Source organism: Lissotriton vulgaris, chromosome 3_2, assembly GCF_964263255.1.
Source record: "Lissotriton vulgaris chromosome 3_2, aLisVul1.2, whole genome shotgun sequence".
In the NCBI taxonomy this organism is placed as follows: Eukaryota; Metazoa; Chordata; class Amphibia; order Caudata; family Salamandridae; genus Lissotriton; species Lissotriton vulgaris.
In genome coordinates this window covers 112,712,544-112,734,919 of record NC_141690.1, presented here as the reverse complement: position 1 = coordinate 112,734,919, position 22,376 = coordinate 112,712,544, and the positions used below count along the sequence as shown (strand labels likewise).

Here is a 22,376-nt window from a genome sequence, read left to right as displayed (position 1 = left end):
AATTGTGAGTCTCATTTTTGACTCGTTTATTATTTGTAAATTATGGTGGACTTCGTAAGGTGTCACCCTCATGCGATGTGGTTTCTGCTTGTGCCGTGTGGTCAAAAGAGTCTTATTTCGCCGTGTGGCCAAAGAGTCTAGGGAAAATTCCAGTGACCGGAGCCGTGCAGTTTTACCAGTCGCCTCCCCGGGGGATGTCAACACGCGCTGCAGCCCACACCACAGAGCCTGTCTCCCACACCCGTAAGGGCGAACTAGCAAGACAATGCCTCCCTGGCTCACCTCGTCTCCGTAAAGCTCGCGTCTCAGCTTCCATTCGGCACACGCTCGAGGATCACTTCTTCACTTGAAGGGTCCATGGTGAGACACCATACTCGGCCGGGCTGGTGAAGGTCTCAGTAAATCATTATCCAAGAAAGCGCTCCTTCCGACCTTCTGTAGCCCCAAGGGAATTGACATACGCCAATTCCCTTGGGGCTACAGAAGGTCGAAAGGAGCGCTTTCTTGGATAATATATATATATATATATATATATATATATATATATTCACTGAAAAAACCATAGGTTTCACTCCAGTTATAGTTAGCTGGAAATGTTACTGACATAAAACCATTGAAATTCCCACGTTATAGTTAGTTGGACTCACTATAACTTGCGCGCCTGCAATGCACTGCTGATGACGTCACATATTACATCACTCATGACATGGTCAGTGACATCACTCATGACATCACTGATGACACCATACAGTGAATGTGTGTCTTTCTGAAAAATAAATATGTTTTATATATATGTAAAAGTCGATTGAAGAATAAATGTTTAAATAAGTGTCTTAATGGATGTTTTAAAAAAAAAATTGATTGGTTAACTGGCTTATTAAGTGTATCTTAGTGAATACATATATTAGCGAGTATTTTTTAAATATTTAAATGTTTGTATCAGTGTTTCACTTTGTGTATAAATGGCTGCATGGGTTGGTGAGTAGCTACATGTGTGTGTATATGGGTTATTAGATGTTTTTTTTTAGTATCAGTATGAGTATGTATGGTTTGGTGGGGGTGTTACTTAGCACATAGATGCATCAATGTCTGACTCACTGTTTGTATGTGTTTTGAAGACAGCATATGTGCAGGACTGTATGGGTGGATGAGTGTGTATATGTGTGTGTTAGTGAGTGAATGACTGTCTCACTAGTGTCTTTATCAGTAACTACATATGTTGTAATCTAGTATATGTGAGTATTGATGTATATATGTGAGTATATGTGAGAGTGAGAGATTGAAAGAGTTCTTGTTTAAATAAGTATGTGTTTCTATAAGTGATTGTTTAAGAGAGTAAGTATGTGTAAGTTTCCTTAGAAGTAAGGTGGTAGTGTGTGTATAGCTGTATATGCAAATAAATGGATGTTCAATAGTTTATTTGCATGTGTGAGTATGTGTGTGAGTAACATTTGGATGACTGTCGGTGTGTAACAGGATATATAGGTGTATCACTACATATGATGAGTGAGTATATGTATGAGTGACTATATAGAACTGTTGGTGAATGAGTGGATGTGTATATAGATGGTGGTATTACTGAATTGGTTGTTGTAACTGCTATGGGTATCTCTATTTTTTAGAAAATTTTAGTTTCTATTTTTGAATATGTGTTTCAAGGGTTACATTACACTGAAAGGAGGTCTGTCACTCTGTCACAAGGATGGTGTCATCAGTGATGTCATGAGTGATGTCACTGACCATGTCATGAGTGATGTAATATGTGACGTCATCAGCAGTGCATTGCAGGCGCGCAAGTTATAGTGAGTCCAACTAACTATAACGTGGGAATTTCAATGGTTTTATGTCAGTAACATTTCCAGCTAACTATAACTGGAGTGAAACCTATGGTTTTTTCAGTGAATGTAATAGGTTTTTTAAATGCTAATTCCTAACTATAACTGGTGTGAAACCTATGGTTTTTTCAGTAAATATATATATATATATATATATATATATATATATATATATATATATATATATATATATATATATATTCACTGAAAAAAACATAGGTTATAGACCATATATAGTTAGGAATTAGCATTTACAAAACCTTAATTTACTCGCACAAAACCATAGAAATTCGCATATATAGTTAGTTGCAATAACTATATATCGCGCACCCGCAATCCACTGCTGATGATGTCACATATTACATCATTCATGACATGGTCAGTGACATCACTGATGACATCTCAAATGACATCACTGATGACATCACTGATGACATCAATCATGTGATAATACGATTAACCTCTTGAGACTCTAATATAACCTTAGATACACTCAGAGTAAACAGACACTCACAGATTGTCACTCAACCATGGAGTTACTCATACACCTAGTCAGTCATGTAAAGAATCAATCACACCTCCATTTCCTCAACTATACAGTTATACACATCTTACTTATTCAAACATATTCTAACACATATTTACTCTCTTATACAATCACTGATACAAGTTTTCAATGATCCATGCAGCCACTCACACATTCACTAGCTCTTATACACAGTAATTTATATATGTGAACTCTCATATGTTCTTTGTTTTACATATGTACTTACTTTGACATGTAGCATTGAGATATCCATTCACTCACCAATACACTCATGCACACAGTCAACCACCCATACAGCTGTTTCCACATGCAGTTTTGAACCCATACATCTAGTGAATCAACTGTTCATACATCTATGCACAGAGTCACACACCTTCCAGACACCCACACACACACACTCACTCTCCCATACAAATACTTGGGCAACCAATCAATAACCCATATAGTTACTCATATAGGTACTGATCAACACATGCAGCATCTTACACAACAACAGGCATACTGATGCACACATTCAGACAGTTTAGTCACTAACCCATGCACTCAGTGAGACACATTTAATCATTTTCTCATACAGTCAGTCATGCACCTACTAAATCCTTCATCCAGACACTTATACATCCACTCATTCTTCAATATTAAGACATATTTTAACTTTACAGAAACTTACAGTCACTGGATGATGTAATCAGTGATGTCATCAGTGATGTCACTGACCATGTCATGAATGATGTAATATGTGGCATCATCAGCAGTGGATTGCGGGTGCGCGATATATAGTTATTGCAACTAACTATATATGCGAATTTCTATGGTTTTGTGCGAGTAAATTAACGTTTTGTAAATGCTAATTCCTAACTATATATGGTCTATAACCTATCGTTTTTTCACTGAATTTCAATGGTTTTTTAATAGCAAATATGAAAAGCTTTAAAATGTCAAGTACGTGGTAGATAAAAACATTTTCGTGTCTATGCACGCTGATGTGCTTTGAACGCTGCCCCCCCCCCTCCTCTTTTCTTTTAGGAGTATTCTCTCTTTGCAGATAGTGAAGGGTAGGTAACGTAAGCCTTTGCCCCCGTTGTAACCCGTCGTGCCTGCTTCTCCCTCCATTTGATTGATTGTTATCCAAGCATTTACTTTTTTAGAATTGGATCTCTTTGCTTCATTCTCTAATAACAAAGAAGCACAGAGTCGCAATACTCTGTTTAGTCTTTGCAGATAGTGAAAAATCGTTTTAAAAACAAAAGGAATGCTAGCTTGAACTTATGCTTTACATTTGAAGCCGAATTCAACAGCTTAAGTAAGTAGGTTTTCGTAGTTGTAACTTTAAAGGGTGATCTAGCAAGCTGTAAAGATTTTCTAAAACAGTGGAGCGTATTTAGTTTTTTAATGTACATGTTTATGAAACGATTACACAAATGAAACATTTGTGAGTTTTAAATTTCCGGAGAAGTATAATTCACCAATAGCTTTCTCTGTAGATGTTTTTCCATTAACAATCCCAGTTTCATCACCCGCCCAGGATATCACTACTGTTAGTTGTCATTGTTGCTTCTGTTTTAATAAAAAATGTTTTAAGGTGTTTACTGTTTTTGTTGCGATGTATATATTTATAACTTATTAAAGTGTTAGAATCCTACTAATTTTTTAAAGATTATTGCTCTTTGAGATATTCCCTGTCTACAAACAGAGAAGAATAGGAATATTCTGTCTCCCTTTGCAGATAGTGAAGGATAGGTAATGCGGACTTTTGTCCCCCGTTGTAATCCGTCATGCCTGTTTTTCTCCCCACTGATTGATTGATTGGCTGGACATTTATTGTTCAAGGAATAGTTCTTTCGAGGTATTCTCTGTTTGCAAATAACGTGGAATAGAAATATTCTGTCTAGTCTTTGCAAGTAGTGAAGGGTGGGTAATGCGGACCTTTGTCCCCCGTTGTAATCTGTCATGCCCATCTACTCCCCACTGATTGATAAACTAGTTCCACCCGGACCATTTATTAGAGGTACATCATCTGTCTCAACCGGAGGGTACCCCTAATAAAGAAGACATATGTAAAATACGAAGTAATCACTGTATCCTGTTAAACAGAAACTTTAGCATGAAACACACTTGAAAAGGAAGGGAAAGAAATCGAACAAAATCAGTAGGCCACTGATGAGTTTTTGACTTCGCTAGAAATAAGAAACATGAAAGTTGTGAGAGAAGCCAAGCTTGACGTTACGGCAGCCACGAGGTAGCTAGGCTCCGCCACCCCCCCACTGCTCCAAGCATGTCTGTCCCACTGCTCGCCACGCCCAATAACGGTAACATGAAATAGATACAAATCAGCAGATACCTACCCCCATTCCGGAAACTCCCGAAGTGCAACAGGTTCGCGGCTACGCCCACCCGGAAGACGAGGCCTTCGGCACGTGTAGGGCGGGTCCTGCTGGCAGCCGTCGGCCGGGGAGGTCGTCGCGTAAGGTGGGCCAGGAGAGGAGCCGAGGCCGACGGGATCCCTTGTCCCATCATCTTCTTTCTTCAATAATGGCTGCGACAGGAGAGGAGCCGAGGCCGACGGGATCCCTTGTCCCATTCTCTTCTTCTTTCTTCAATGGCTGCGACAACGGGGGGGGGGGGATGTCTTGCACATGCCACCGACCCCCCCCTCCCCTCGTATCTCCTGGTCTGGCCCCAGCTTGGTATGAGCTCCCCGTTCTAACCTGAATCGGCGCCCTGCAGGCCACAGGGGGATGTCTTGCCTCTGCCTCCGACCCCCCCCCCCTCTTATCGCCTGGTCCGGACATCACGGATATCAACGCCAGGTGTCGGCGTGGGGTGCGCTGGGAGGGAGAGGCGGCGCGAACGAGCCTCTCCCACCCCCCCAGGTGGGGGCTCCTCAGCTGCACCCCCAACGCTCCACTCACCCAACAAAAGGTCTCGTCCACTATTGCGAGGCAATGATGCTCCGCTCACCCAGCGGGGGTTTCTTCCACTGTTGCGGTGCAACGGCGCTTCTGAGTTCAGCTAGAAAATGAGTCCTGCGTCCAGAAACATTCTCCTTAACTTTGAAGATTTTATAAGAGCCACGGGGGCCCCCGACCCCCGCAGACACCCCCGATGGGGAATGACTGCCATGATCACCCACGCAACGACCACGACGTAGCCGCGGGACGTCGGCGCGCTCATGCCGGCGCCGGCCTCAGTCTTGAAATGACCAAAATCCTGCAAGACTACCAACTTGATCAGTTCCGGTGGGACACCAGTATGACCCGGTAGGAGAGATTGTTGCCTCCCACCCCACTTTGACTGATGGTTCATGTCGCCAGTCCCCTCTGCTACCCTTCAACGAAAACTTTTGGACTTCCGAAAGAGGTACCGGTCCAACCACGAGTTGGTGGAGACATTTTGACTATACTTGGACCTTCCTGACCTCACCCAAAATGGCGCCGGTACAAATGAAACTCTCAACTCCTTGTTGTGCCCCGATTGCTCAGCCTTGATATCATGAGATATATATGCAATTTTTAGCACATGAATTGATATGGGATAAGACTGATTATATGTTCAGACAATGAATTGATCCAGGATGGGTATTGATTTTGCGTTCGAACAATGAATTGACATGGGATGGGTACTGATTACACGTTCGGACAATGAATTGATATTAAGTTCTAATGCATCATTGATTACTGTATTTATTGAAGGTTCGAATTGTCGACACTTTTGGTACATGCTCACAATGAATTATCGATATGATTTTGTTACACTTTTTACTATGAAATCAACGACCACTGACTCTGTTATGTTTTCCACAAATAAATACCCCCCCCCCCCATTTACAGTTCCAGCCTGCTCCGTGGCCGGCCCACGGGGTTGTAGGCCCGTATTTGTGCACCAACATTTTTATTAAAGGTTTTTGAAAAAGCAAACGTAGTTGTAACGCGTAGGTTTTTTCAGTGTATTTCAATGGTTTTTTAATAGCAAATATGAAAAGCTGTAAAATGTCAAGTACGTGATAGGTAAAAACATTTTCGTATTTATGCACGCTGATGTGCTTTGAACGCTGCCCCCCCCCTCCTCTTTTCTTTTAGGAGTATTCTCTCTTTGCAGATAGTGAAGGGTAGGTAACGTAAGCCTTTGCCCCATTGTAACCCGTCGTGCCTGCTTCCCTCTACATTTGATTGATTGTTATCCAAGCATTTACTGTTTTAGAATTGGGGGCTCTCATGCTGACGCCAGCTTCAATCTGAAACATCCATTTAGCAGTCCAAAAAGTTCTGTTAGATGACAACAGAGGGGACAGGCAACAAGAACCATCACTCAAAAAAGGGGAGGGCAAGTTCTTCCCTACCGGGTCACGTTGGGGCTCCACCGGAACTCATCGAATTGATAGTCTACAGTGTTTCTGGAAGTTTCAGACTAAAGCTGGCGTCAGCATGAGAGCACCACCATCTCGTAGCTCCGTCGTGGCCATTCCGCAAGCAATCATGGCAGCCGCTCCCCACCGCAAGCCTGCGGGAGTCGGGGCCCCCAAGACTTTTGTAGAATCTTCAAGGCTGAGGGGACGCTTTCAAGAATGGAGCCCAAGCCCTAGCAGACAAGCGTCCGAGTTCCAAGGTGTCCCAGGGCCATTTTAGTGGACCAGGCCCAAATCCGAAGAGCCGGCCGCCATTTTAAGAGTCCTGTTGCAGCCGCCTATCGCTGCACCGCAAGAGTGGGAGCAACTCAACTACATGGTGAGCGAGACGCTGTAGCCGGAAGAGCGGGCGGTAAACAGCTGAATGACGAAAAAGGCACAGTGTAGCAAAAGCGGGCGGAATGGCAACTGAAACGGTAAAGGGGCGCCCCACTACAGCAGACGAGCCTCCACCTGGGGAGGCCCGTTCACGCCGCCCCCCCCCCCCCCTGGGGTGCCCCACGCCGTTTTTCGGAGCAGCATTGTAAGATAACAAAACCAGTGCAGCAACTTACTGGACATCACCTGAGTGCCGTCCAGATCTCAGCGCGTTCTGCTGCTGGGACTATTCGCAAAGCAGACCGCTACTGACGAGGCACAGTGCAGCAAAAGCGGGCAAGTACCATGAGTGACGTTAATTCGATCTTTCAATAGTACAGTAATCAATAACACATCAGAACTTAATATCAATAGGGATGTCAAAATGTTCAATCAATTCTCGTCCCTGCTCGCCATGTGCTTCAAAACTGAATACGTATCTCGTGATATCAAGGTTGGGCAACCAGTACACAATAAGGAGTTACGAGTCCCATTAATACCGGCGCCATTTTGGGCGCGGCCGGGCAGGTCCAGGATATAGTCAAACATAACAAATGAGGCTGACGTCTCTGAAGCAGTTGACGCCCAGCAGGACATAGCAAATAAACATGAAGTCTCTGAAGCTGTTAACTCACTGCAGGACAAAACAAGTGAACCTGAAACCTCTGGAATAATTGTCGCTCAGAAGAACAACACACAAAACTCTGTAGTGTCTGAGGAAAGTAAAACAGAAGGGCACTGTAGTTTCAGACACACTTAACACTAATGACTTAACAACGAATACACAGACACAAATAACATGTGTATCCAAAAACAAAATACAGATTTCGGCCTTATTTATTGCCTCTAGTTTTCAAAGGCAAATTTCTGTGGAAAACATGCACATTAAGGGTTGCCTTTCCTTAAACCTTTGTTTTTTTTTAAAAATTGGAAGAAACAAAAAGTCTTCCCTTCCATAAATAACCCAAGACTTTTATTTTGTTATGGCAAGGGAGCGAAATAGAGAATAAACTATAGTTGGTCACCATGGGGTTTAAAGAAGGGATGGTTTTTCACCTGGGTGCCGTCCACAACTCAGCACGTTGTGCTGCCTTGGAACTATTCGCACAACAGACCGCTACTGACCATTGTTGCTTCTGTTTTAATAAAAAAAAATAAGGTGTTTACTGTTTTTGTTGCGATGTATATATTTATAAGTTATTAAAGTGTTATAAACCTACTACTTTGTTGGAGTTCTATATATTTTTAATGTGACACATAATTGTGAAGACTTTGATGTACAAAAAGGCATCCCTGGAATCTTCCGCTTCAGGCTCAGTCCCACACACCCTCACAGTGAGAATCCCCTCCCCAATCACAATACAGGATGGTTATCAGATAGTAGGAACACGTGTGGTGTGACGGATCTCATCGGGTGGGGGCCATGAACAACTGTAACTCCTTTGAAGAGGGGTGATTCTTTATAGTTGGGGCCATAAACTACATCCGCAGGGCTAGGTGATAGCCTGGGACCGGCCTGGACAATCGGACACAAAGGAAGAGGAGTGAAAGAGGGTGCGGTAGTGAATAGGGTGAAAGGGTGGTGTCGTGCGGGCTCAGGGTGTGATTCTCAGGGAAGAGCAGCGCAGATGGGGGGAGGTTTATGGCCCATGCATATGACAGAGAGCGGGGGTGACCAGTGCGTGGGGGAGATGCTTGCGAGGGTGGGGAGCCATGCTAAGGATCGGCGGCGTGCAGAGAGTGGGTCTGATCAAGGCATCTAAAATGGGTGCCGTGCACGACAAAAGTGTGGCATTGGAAAAAAAGCAAGATGGCGCAGACAATGTTTCTCAATACGAATTAATTTATAACAATTATTTTAACAATATATTTACTCGCAGTGTCAAAATGGCGGTCAACACTTCCTGATTTCCTTCGAATCGAACGTTAACAGACGTCACGATCGGCGTCGTGCAGAGAGTGGGTCTGTTCAAGGCATCTAAAATGACTGCCGTGCACGACAAAAGTATGGCATTGGAAAAAAAGCAAGATGGCGCAGACAAGGTTTATCAATACGGATTAATTTATAACAATTATTTTTAACAATATATTTACTCGCAGTCTCAAAATGGCGGTCAACACTTCCTGATTTCCTTCGAATCGAACGTTAACAGACGTCACGCAGCAAAAAAAAACGCTCACGCGCAGCCGCTGGAAGACAAGTATCAACATATATGAGCATCCTCAACCACCCTCAGAAAATAAGGGGGTCAGGATACGTCTCCCGTACCCCCTTATACCCATTTCCCACATTGTTTTTCCTCCATCTTGTAATTTAATTAAAACGAAACACAATTTTTTTTTGTTTTTTTGGCCCCGCGGGGCACTTTAATATCCCCCTCATCAATCCTAGGGGGTCAGAAGGGGTCTACCTTGCCCCCTTTCCTTCATTTCCCCCATCGTTTTGGCCTCCTCTAGTCTCTCGATCCTACCGAGAGACAAGATGGCGGCCGCTACGGACTGTTTAGAATGTTGACAGACACCGGAGAGCCAATCAGCTTCGCTTCGCAAAGCTCCGTTACGCGAAAAGTACGCGATCTGGAGCGCTATCCGGGACGCTGTCACAGATATATCTGTTTTTTTAAATGTTAATTTCTCAAAATCCACTGGAGCACATATATTGAGACCCAGCAAAGGCACATCGGGCTAACAGTCCCTACAGTTTTGCCAAGTTTCGTGTAAATCCATTCAGCCGTTCGAGTTAAAAGTGAGGCCAAACGCCCTATGGAAAATTGAATGGGAAAAACGCGGTTTGGGACCCCCCTTTTTTCTCGGCCCCCCCTTGACGAAACCCCCCCTCAGGGGCTGCTCGGAAACAAAATGTGCCATTTTCCTGAAAATTTCAGCCGATTCCGTCCACAAACGCCAAAGTTATTAGACATAGAATTTTCAAAAGTTCCATAGAGAAAAAATCCTAACTATATATACCTACTGGCGACCGCCAGTAGGTAATATATATATATATATATATATATATATATGAACTTTCTATGGCAAAATGAAACCCCTCACCTCACCCCCTACCACTTTATTCCAATGACTTCAGGTGTGCCATACTTTTGTCATAAGTAAGACTGTTAGCGTTCTAGTTGTTCTTTAGAACACTCTGGGACATTCTGTCATTGGGCTATAGTTGGGCTACATCTGGCTGATATTTGGGCTACATTTGTTTTTTTTGTCTCTGGTGGCCATCTTTGGGCTACATTGGGCTACATTTGGGCTCTAACATATATATAGCCCAATGTAGCCCAATATATATTTTTTCAAAGTACATTTTCGTAAAAACCACTGGAGCATTTATCTTGAGACATAGCAAAGGCACATCGGGGTACCAGTCCCTACAATTTTGCCAAGTTTGGTGGAAATCCATTCAGCCGTTCGGGCTAAAAGTGAGTCCAACTGCCCTATGGAAATTAACATGGGGAAAACACGTTTTGGGACCCCCTTTTATCTCGGCCCCCGCTTGACGAATCCCCCCAAACTTTCAGGGAAGGAGCGGGCCACCTACTTTGAGAAATTCACGAAGATTCGTCCACCGGCGCCAAAGTTATTCCCAATAGAATGTTGCGGATTTCCTATGGAAAGTAGATCCTAACTATAACTACCTACTGGCGACCGCCAGTAGGTAATATATATATATATATATATATATATATATAAGCCTCTGGTGAAGTGCGGCAGCACAGAAACGTGTCAGGCATGCATAACTAGACACGAAAGCTGTTATTTGCATCGGCATGCCGGTTCTGTTTTTACCCTTTAAAAGCCTGGTGCCAGCGGATATCTGAGTGCGTCTTTGTTCCGGTGGTGAACTTTGGAGCATATATATATATATATATATATATATATTAATACCACACCAAACTTCACCATCCAAGAAGGCGCTGACTCCGTGTATCTTAGTTCAAGGGTTTTATTTCATATCAACTTCTGCTCAGACGCGTTTCGGCGGCAACCTCCGCCTTGCTCACACATACATATCTATTCAATAAATGCACCGTAGTACAAAGTTAATGTTTAATTATAATGTCGAAAGGAACCACTTTTTCGTCTCCCACTCAAACAGCATTCAGACCTCCTCATCCATACCTACTCACATGTCGTAGCACTCAGACCATACACCAACAACCCTCTCCTATTACACACTGTACTATGTTCTATTGGATATTTGCCATCTATGTACACAGAAAAGTAGCTAAACAACCGGAGCACAAGAAGATACCTCTATATGCTAACAATCAGCTTGATATCTCGTGAAATATTCAGTGTGTACTAAGTACATTTGTATGTATTCAAATATATCAGCTTCTGATAATGCCAGTTTCTTGATCAGTCGCTGTTCCATCTATAATTATAGTAATTGGCATGAGCTTCTTAGGACAGCCTTAGCATCCTGATGCTTCTGTTGTAGTCTGCGCCGACGCACATCTCGGTGAGTACCACGTAATGGGTTACGCGTTCATCTGGGCACTCATATAAGATGTCCCAACGGATAATAATGGAATGGAGTGTGGGGGACAAAACAGAAGCAAACCTAAACATAAACAATTGGTTTGGTCAAGATTAAAAAAGAACAAAGGCTAATAAAAAGGCCTTGGTGGAGTTCATCCTAAATCCTTTTTTTCTCAGTCTGGGCTGCCATCTTTAAGTATCAGTAACCTACCAAGTTTATATTCTCTCTATTCATCAAACCATGTATGAGTCTTGGTCAATGCACCTACTATTACCCACAGCCTTATTGGGTCATATCCATCTAAATTTCCATAATGATTCAGAATACAAAAGTAGTCCCTTCACAGTGTTGCTTAATAGTATACTCCCTTATCAATCACCAGCAATCCTATTGCATCAGTTAAATATAAAGTGGCACTAGTAGACCGGTATACCACCTTCCAGGCTGCCCGCTCATTAAATCAACATGCCTCTTACATATTTCAGAGGCTCTTTTTATTATACTTAATGTACAAATGTATCAACCCATAAGAATCATACCATATTGTATTTGTGGTTGTTATTCCAGACCTGTGGCAGCTACACCGGTATTCAATCATTTAAACCAAGCTGGTATAAGTTGGTGGCAAACACATTCCATCGCAATCAAATCATTGACAAAGAAACTGTATATAACAAGTGATGTGGGTGCTGTAATTTGCAATTTAATTGACCGTCTAATCCATCCCGGTAAGATATTTGAAGAAGGCGGGCAAACTTGTAAAGGCTGGTCTGTCCTCTTATCCTTTAATCTGTGCCGATAGATACAGCAATAAAAATGGCACCCAAGTAGGACGCCATGATACTAGGCGTACTCACTGTAGGATCTATTGCATGGACTGAGCACAATTTGTGTGGTGAGTTGTGGCGGCACTGAGGGAGGGAGCAGGGGAGATACCCTCTTGAGTTGGTGGCAGTTGGGCGAAGGTCCCTTATGCGGTTCTACAATGTCTTTTAACAGATATGGCTCATTCAACTAGATTAATTAAGAGGACAAGCTGACTCTCCTGCAAACTTGGATGTGGTTTTGAACTTGGTAATTTTTAGTGTAATGGAGAGTGGGGCATGGTTTTATTGATGGAATTGGTATTTTGACGTATTCCCATGTGGATTGCAGCCTTGACATGTTGTGTAATAATTGTTTACAGTAATACAGTCCCAAGCCTATTAACTTTCCCGGGCACTGCACTGGACTGGTGAAAATTTCCCGGTATTTAATATGAGTGGAGTTTTGGGATCTTTGGTGATGCTCATGTGTCTTGGCACTATGTTTGTGTTCATTTATGTGCCTTAATGATGAGGAAATGGTATTTCTGTGGGCTTTAACTATGAGCACATTGAGGCTTTTTTAGTTGATGGAAGGACAATCAGCATGTGGCTTAAGGGGCTACAGATTAGACGCAGCCAGTACAGGTAAGAACAGTAGGGTGGGGGAGTCAGAATAAAATAAATAAATAAAACCACCTTGCTCATTTGTCGACTTCCACCCCGCTCCACCCCACCACCCCTCGGCTGTTACCTGTTGCCGCGCCTGCTACAGATGTACATTTGAGTATTGATTGAATGATAAACAATTTATGAATTAGTTGTTTACTGATGTGATGAATATGTCTGATACACTAGACTTGTATAAACATTTAACTGGTGCATGGGTTTCCACTATACGGCCAGGCTGATTTTGATATGAGGAGCATGCAAATGATGTTACACAGTGATTGTTTTCACACTGTGGACATATATTTGGCCTATGTAAAATACAGATTTCTGCTTTATATTAGCCCTGATGACGTTGCTGGGCAACACGTTCAAACGCAAAAACGTGTGCCTGCAGTGGGCAGAGGACCAATAAAGATTGAATATTGACCAACAATGAAAACCAACATCTGAAGATTGGTTTCACAATTGTGTATATAATTTGCATGTGCTTAAGGCTGTGTAACTGTTAAGCTCCAACCACCTCTCAATACAAGAGGAATTAAAACGGGTTAGCAGCCCTTGCGGAGACATTGAAATCAAAAGGGCATTGTCTGCAAAGAGTAAGGCAGGCAACCTCTGGCGCCCCACCTCAGGGGGTCACAATCATCCTTGTTTAAATATTCAACACCCCATTAATGTATAGAGAAAACAGGGTCGGAGGAAGGATGCAGCCTTGCCTGACTCCGCGTTTTATTAATTAAAATGCCATGCGTGTTCCTTCAGTGTAACTCAGGGTTATCCCTATATTAAAGGATGCCAACTATACAGAAAATATACAGTTTGATGCATTTTGAGTTCTTTTTTTGGTATTTCTGTTTTATTTCTTATTTTCAGTCTCTTTTCTGGGAAAATAACAAGCTTCTGGTGCATAGATATGCAGATAAAGCTCGGCGCTTCATCCCACTCGGAGACTCTTTGATGGGATGGATAGTAGATGACCTGAACTGGTGTGGGCAGACGAGCTACCCAGGTAACTCAATATGTGAAACTACACAGGTAAAGCAGTATCTAGCTATAACATATGCCAATTAAATTCAATTACACACCTGTTAATCAACGCGGATGTAAGGTGAAATTAATCAACAGCAAAAATAAAGTTTGTGATAGTCCTAATAAAATCTGTATGTAGCAAATTGTTAGGTAAAATAGGTGGTTTACATGCGCATGAAGTATTGTGATCATAGGGCGAAATTACTTTACTTCTTGACTTGGCATAGTGCCCACAGTGAATGGACCTTAGGATTGCCCAAGATAAGGCTTTTTCTCAGGGCCATGCAGTCATAGGGACAATCTAGCAATGTCGAAGGCGAGACTTCTGGTCAGTCGCCGCCGGCATGGCTCGCGGTGGCGAGCTGGGCGCAGGAAGTGGGGGGAGCCGGGTGTCGCCTGTGGGGGAATCCACACAAAAATACGTACCTCGAGGTTGGGTCTTGCGTCTTCTCTGCTCCTGCTCTTCTGCTCTCCTGCCTCGGACAGGAACAGGCAGCAGGCAGCCAGGCAGCCAGGCAGCCAGGCAGCCAGGCTCCCATCCCTAAGAGAGGGCAGATCAAACAGTCTTTGCACACTTTTAGAGTGGGCAAACCACTCCTACCTTGCCCTGCTCAGCAATGGCATAGCTGGTGGGCGGACCGCCCCAGGCGACACAAGTTTTAGTGGCAGCGGCTGGCTCCCACTGCCCCTGCTCTTACCTGTGGCCGACCTGGCCGCATGAATCGCCAGCACCAGCTCCCGCTCTTCAATCAGGCTGCCGTGGGAGGCATACGCAGGGCCTGCCACGGGTTGCCTAAGGCCTAGCTACACCACTGCTGCTCGGAGAGCAAAGCAGCACCACCCACCACAAAGCAGCAGGACACGAAAAATAAAATGACAATAACTCTGAGTTATTGTCATTCAATGTTTCTCACTGCTTAAAAGCAGTGGCTGACGATCCTCCGCCATAGCGGAGGAGTCGCCCCTGCTTCTAGTGGTCCCCATGAATTTGGTAGCTGGTGGTCCTGTGTGATGGTAAGGTGGTGTCTTAAGCCTTCTTGACTCTCTGGATGGCTTTGGCTTTAGTGGTGGATGAGTTGAGATCCATCGTTGATGATGGGGATGTGGCAGGTGTGTCTTTTAGATCTATTGACTGTGGGGCTGAACTTAAAGTATGTGGGGTGAGGTTTTACTTGAAGCACAAAACAATTATAGCATGTACAATATTGACGGAAATGGTTTACTGTTACTATCCAGATTCTTACCAAATGCCAAAACTATACTTATCCTTTGATATCACAGAGTGGAAAGTAGGTGCTTTATTAGCACAAAACAAAAAGCTCAGGCTTTAGTCGTGGACGAGTTGAGATCCATCGTTGCTAATGGGGATGTGGCAGGTGTAAACCTTTTAGATCTATTGACTGTGGGGCTGAACTTCTGGTATGTGGTGTGAGGTTTTGCTCGAGGCACAGCACAACACAATTATACCATTTAAAATATTGACGGGAATGTCCAGCAGGAGTTGTTACTTTATGTAAAAGAACAACACTTTAATAATAAATTGGAATATATACATTTGTACAGTAAAAATAGCAACCAATGGTTGGGTGTGGCCAAGCAGTCCAACATGGTGGACGCGTCTTAGCCTGGCTCCTGTAGCCTCATTCTAATCCTTCACAATCCTGCCATAAATCCTGTCTCTGTGACACCCCACCTGTTGTACCGGCCGCCGCATACCCCGGGCTGCCATTCCAGACCCGAGGCCGCGGTGGACTACGGAAACACGGAGCTCCAGCCACCTTACTTTGGTGTGGCGTGATCCACCTGAACCGAGACTGCTGTTGCATAGATCTGGAGCTGGGAGGGGACCCGGACTCCCTGGCCGTGACCGGATGACGCTGGTGACCCTGGTGTGCGGGGGGCGCCCAGTGCTCGTGGATGTCGGGGCCCCGGCCTCCATGGTTTTCCTTAATGCCACTGTAGCCGTGGCTAGGAGCGGAATCGCTGCATGGCCGTGGCGTGGGGCAGTGAGTGCTGCTGGACCTGGCGGGCTGCTTGTGCCTGGAGAGCTGCATTTAACCTCTTCCATGCTCATGGCGAGCCCAGTTCGTCATGAGTCACAGGAGAGCTGTGCTCATGACGAGCTGGGCTCGCGATAACTGCCACGGTCCGCCCACGCGCAATTGATTCCCCGCCTGTGCGGACAAATTATTCAGTGGGCGGAGTCGTGACGAGCCCAGCTCTTTATGAGCACAGCTCTACTGTGACTCATGGCGAGCTGGGCTCGTCACGAGCAAAGCGGCGCTGCGGCCCTCCCGCGCGTGGGGGAATTACCCCCGCAGCGAAGGGGTTGTCATGTGGCCATCGGAGGCGACCCATATCTGCCCCTCATCCATGGAGGGGGGCATGACCTTGATACCGGGTGAAGCAGGTGAGGAGTGGTGGGGTCTAATGCCCTGAATGGCATTGCAACTGTGTAGTATGAGGCACAAGGCCATCGAGACAAGTGTTGGCACCCATCCGGCTCAACAGGCCATATCCTGAAGTCCCATCCAGAGACAGCGTATTACACAGTAGAAATTGGCCTCGAAGGGCCCGTTTAACTACACAGATTAGGGAGATCCCCGCTCACCGTCTTGAACGTGAAGGGGTGCCGGACCCTGTGGAGGATCGTCCAGGACTAAATCCAAGTGAAGCGCCTGTAAGTGGCTGCGTTGTGATCCCGCTTGCAGAAACGCTGGGTTAGGTCCCGGTGTGGCTGTGGGTGGGATCCAAGCCCATTGTGCAGACTCCCCCAGTTCATGTATCAGGGCCCGGCATCTCAAACCCCCCTTCAAGTCTACTACATTGCCCATCCCTGCAATATTCAGACCCGCCATCATGTCTAAAAGCCAGATATTTGGCCAGGCCTCTAAGCAAAGCACCGTAGATAAATACGCTGCAGGTGCCACTGGTCATGCCACTTCCATTGATATATCCATGGCCACCTCAGACAATGCGGCACTTCTAGCTGCGATGAGCAAGCAAAGGACACATTGGATGCTAAAATTAGTACAGTCGGTGCAGACATTATTCTATTGCGGCAGGACCTTTGCAACGCGGTTGAGCGCATGAAGCAGGCCGAAAACAGGATATCAGGGGCGCAGGACGCCATGGAGGCGTGTCCAAGCAGGCCAAGATGGGGGCAGCACTTGCCTAGCGCTCCGCTCAGCAGCCCACAAATTCAGAATAAATATATGCCTTAACCCAACTACAACCCGCAGCAAATGCCACTGCAGCCGAAGCGCCCATGAGGGGCACCTGACAAGCCCGGAGGAACGACCAAGGTGGTGCTCATGATGACGCCAGGAACTCCGGCAGGGTCGCGGCCGCAGCTTTAAAATGGCGGCACCTTGCGGACCCTGAGCGTTCCCGCGTCCGAGCCAGGTCCGGAGACAGGGCCTGCAGATCGCCGACTTCTGGACCCTGCGGCGATCAACAATCGGGGTCCAGCGGCTACCAATCGGTGGGGAAAAAGAGAAGGGGACAGGTGAGAGCACTGCTGCAGCCGCTCGCAGGCCCTGCACACCACAAATCCCGCACAAGGTGTCCCCTCACCTAAGGGACGACACACCAATGCCAGGGCATACTGCAGCACTCCCACAGAGCGCCCATGCAAGACACCTTCCCCCGGAACAACACCGGACCTCGAGGTGCACGGGGGAGACGCAATTGGGATACGGGCCTGGCGGGTAGGCCCATGTGGGAAGGCCCCGGTGGCCTATTCTATGGTGGCGGGAGCCAGTGAATAGCACAATGGCGCAGTGGCCTACCAACTCTGCTAGGAACCAGGACCCAAGACCCGTGGGGCGCAACAGCACTCGGGGACACATCGGAGGCCTGGACGGAGCTCGGCATTGGAACCACCCAGGGCTGGCGCAGAGCGAAGGCCGCAGGAAGACCATCCAGGGAGGGGAGCCCAGTGCGGGGGTGCCCCTGGGAGTCAACCACGACCCCTCCAGGGCCTAGTGGGGCACGAGTGCGATCTGGGTGACGGCGGGATTGTGAGGCTGACCACTACGGCACATGGTACCCTGAGGCGCTTCAAACATCACATCAAGCCCCCACCCCTTGCTGAAGACCCTGAACCTAAATAGCATGCAGCAAACCTTGCACTCCGGGTGTCCCTGTGCCCCGCCACCAAGCATCAGGGCCGCGGACGCGGGACCGGGGGGCATGGGTGACATTTCTGCCTGCCCCGTCTTCCCTCTGGCTGCCGCTGACCTCGGAGGACACCGAGCCAGAGGAACTGTGCGGGGACGCCTGGACACCCCTTACTATCATCTCTCGGGGTGATATTCTCCACCAGCTTGCTGGGGCACATTCCAGGAGGATCGTGAGCATCGTCCAGCAGCATCCAGGCGACTGCTGGGAACCATAATCGAAATAAGAGCCTGGGACATCACAAAGAGAAACATAGTCCTCAACTAACCGCAATCCACTATCCTCCACAGAAGGAGAGTGACAGAAGCAACCACCGGTGACTATCGGCGAAGGACACGACCACCATGGGGCACTCTTGCGCAACGGGCACTGCACAGACCCCGGGGCCGCTGAGAACAAAATCCCCGGCACCCAACACCACACAACTGGGAGGAGAACCCTCAAGCTCAGAATCCATGTCAAATAAATTGGACAAAGTCCTATCGGCAATTGAACACTCGAGAGTAACCATGGAGCACAAGTTCGGAGAACTGGCCACAGATCTTAATCTGCTCCGGGACAACCACAGGAAGTTGGCAGATAAAGTTACGCAAGGAGAGAAAATGCTGCATACACTGGAACCACAAATACAACAACAACAAGACACCTTGAAAGATCTGCAATCACGGGTGAAGATCCTGGAGAACAAAACGGATGATTTAGAAGGACGGTCCCGCAGAAGCAACATTTGCATCCTCAATCTAGCGGAGGGAGTGGAAGGGACTAACCCTCTCAGATACATTGCAACGTGGATCACGACGTTCACACCAGCTGGGGACCTGACCCCATTCTTCTCCATATATTTTATTTATTTCTTTATTTCGGCCAGTTGGCCATAAAAGACACACATATATACATAATAAAACAGAGGATCATAACAATATACAAACACCAATACTTTTAAAAGCATTTGACTTTTAAATACAGTGCAAAATTAATTTTCAGCATCCTCTTTTAAACACATTTCATTTGACAGCTGGAGTTTAAGCTTATACAGGAGTCCTACTCAAAGCATCTGACCAAATTTCCTGCGAACAATATACACAGAGTAGAGGAACCTACTGATACTGAATACAATAAACTGGGCAGTATTAGTTTTTATAATCCTAGGTATGCTGTAAGACAAGATCTAGTTCCTAGGAGAGTGCACATGGGTTTTAGCCATCTCTTTCGAGCTTTCGAATACGCTTTGCATATAAACAACATGTGGACCTCATTCTCCATACAGGAATCTGAGCACATAGAACATTTCCCACTTTTGCCATTCAGACATTCCAATTTTTTCTTTAACCAGCGTTCTATATTGGAATTCAACATGAGGTTCCCATACCTGAATTTCAAAAAAAGAGACTTCGCAACAGGTGGCTCTATTTCGTCCAAAAAGGATTCAAAACAGGGTTCATTTTTAAAGGATAGGAAATCTTGGATTAAGGACCCAGTTCTACTATCATATACAAGTCTATTAGTCATATAGGACCAGAAGGCTCGTTTTACTATGGACTTGGCGAAGGGTGGTAGATTATCTGGATTCTCCCACAACGGGTACTAGCCCAGTATTGAGAACCATTTTTTAATATGCCCAAACCATAGAATTGAATGGAAAGAGTCTAAATCCAGTAATTCTCGAAGGCCGTTTCTATATTCAAGCAATTCTGGGGTAGACCATATCCTTATCCAAAACATTAATGGTCTTATAATGATGAAATAATCAGTTCTTTTAAAATTCAAGTCAAATTGGAGGGGAGTTAATGGTGTACTGTTAGGGACCCTTACGATTGCTCTCATAAATTTATTATCCAGGCCTTGGAAACTATCCCTGGCCCAAGGTCCCCATATCTCAGCCCCGTACAAGGCGGCAGATTGGATTTTAAATTAAAAAAGTTCAAGAACAGGGGTTACACTCTTGCTTGTACTAGCATTCAGTTTGCTAATGATTGGTTTAACGTTATGAGCATATGACACCTTGCTTTTCTCGATTTGGGCCTTCCATGTTAATTTCGAATCGAGTACTACCCCCAGGTAGGAAAAGTTATCCACAGTTCCTAAAGTTTGACCATTCAAAGTCAAGTTGCCTCTGTCCGGTTTACTGGGGTTCAATGCCATACACTTAGTTTTATCAACGTTTATTTCTAGTCCTTTGGTCACACAATAGCTGCTAAAAGAGTTTAGGAGTGCCTGGAGGCCCTTCTTGGTTTGGGATATTAAGATGGTATCATCCGCGAAGAGCAACGCAGGCACCCTCTCTCCATTAAGCTGTGGAGAATCATTGATACAAACATTCAAGTAGTCAGGAACATCATTGACAAATAAGGAGAATAGGGTGGGGGCCAATACGCATCCTTGCCGAACACCACGCTCAATAGGAATATTACGCGTCAGTTCACCATTTGGACCCCACCTAATGTTGGCATGATTTCTAGCATGCAACTCACTTATTTGGACCAAAAGACACCCTGGCAGTCCGGCTTCACTTAATGATCTCCAGAGCAGGTTGCGAGGGACAAGGTCAAATGCCGCTCTCAGATCTACGAAAGCTACATACAGATGACCTTTCCTAATGTGCACATATTTCCAATATATACAACAAAATCTGAAGACCTGGTCTATGGTACTGGTCTTGCTCCTAAAACCTGCTTGGAATTTAGAAAGTATTGTTGATTCCTCCAGCCAATCATTTATCCGAAATAATAAATGTTTGGCATAGAGTTTTTGCAAGGTGTCCATTAAGCTAATTGGTCTGTAATTTGAAGGTACAGATCTATTCCCCTTTTTGAAAATTAAAACAACTTCTGCTGCACGCCAGCTATCAGGAAATTGACAACTTTTAGACAAAGCATTAAACAAGCGATTTATATATGGAGCCCAAACCTCAATTTCATGTTTATACAAATCGCCCGGTATTTTATCAGGACCAGGAGCTTTACTATTTTTTAGTTCATTGATTGCCCTTTTTGTTTCATCCAGTGTAAAGTCAAGGCATTCAATAGGTGGAGGGAGCCATGGAATCTCATCGACACCACTATCATATTGTTTATAAAGAGATGTGAAGTGTGTCACCCATGTCAATTCATCTAGAAACGTGTCCTTCACAGCTCTGCCTGCATGCCCCTCGTTTGCAACCAGCCTCCAGAAGCCAACATTGTCATTTGATTTTGCAGCAACCAACATGTCAGCCCAGATCGATTCTTCCCATGATTTTTTTGCGTTTTTTTGGACATGCTTGTACTCTTCCCTTGCAAGTCTGACATCTTCCTTTGGTTTATTTTTAATAGCAAGCAAAAGCTTCCTCTTAGCCAACCTACATGAGTGATCATACCATAGTTTCCCGTGGCATCCCACTCGTACATTTTGATGCTTTTTCTTAGGCATTTTAGACAAACAAGTTTTTAGCTCATTGAAAAAAACCTTGTGTAATTCAACAAAATGGTCATAATGGTCAGGTAAAAAGGGTTGTCCAACTATAGGCCCAAACATCGTTCCAAAAAGCGAATACACCGATGCTAAGGTCTTACCTTCAGATAAAATATACGGCCATTTTAGTGCACGTCTATTATTGTTAATGTGCACCTGCTCACACATTTTACCTGTGTCAATCTCAGTCAATGTAGTGGCTGAAATGGCAGGGATGTCACTGAGCATGTGTGCATCGATATTAAGTTCTAAGGGATAATGATCACTCTCATCCCTGTCTGCCACTTTAAAATCAACCATATAATGCCAAATGCTTAGTGAAACAAGTATGAAATCCAAATTACTTTTGGATTTCGCGAAGGTTGGCTGTTTTGTTAAGTCAGATGGGAGACGGCCATTACATGCTCTGAGACCATGTTCTGCAGTTAGCCTCAATAGTTGGACGGCAAGAGTAGAGCATTTAACGCAATTTGAAGTCTCAAGCTGGGGGATTTTATATGCTTGATCTTCATCCTCAAAGACATCAATAATCCCAAGAACCGGTTCAAAATTGCAGTTTAAGTCGCCTCCCAGGATTACGGGGACATCACCAACCACACTTTTC

The 22,376-nt window shown here is 45.0% G+C and overlaps 1 protein-coding gene across 2 annotated transcripts in view; it reads left to right on the top strand.

Moving 5' to 3' along the window:
• LOC147725394 (ADP-ribosyl cyclase/cyclic ADP-ribose hydrolase 2-like) overlaps positions 1-22,376 on the top strand; it is a 285,451-nt gene that overhangs the window by 51,944 nt on the left and 211,131 nt on the right. For both annotated transcript variants that reach the window (XM_086964523.1, XM_086964524.1), the window contains exon 4: positions 13,985-14,120. In XM_086964523.1, the coding sequence (XP_086820649.1) occupies positions 13,985-14,120 (136 nt within the window). The remainder of the gene's footprint in view (positions 1-13,984; positions 14,121-22,376) is intronic.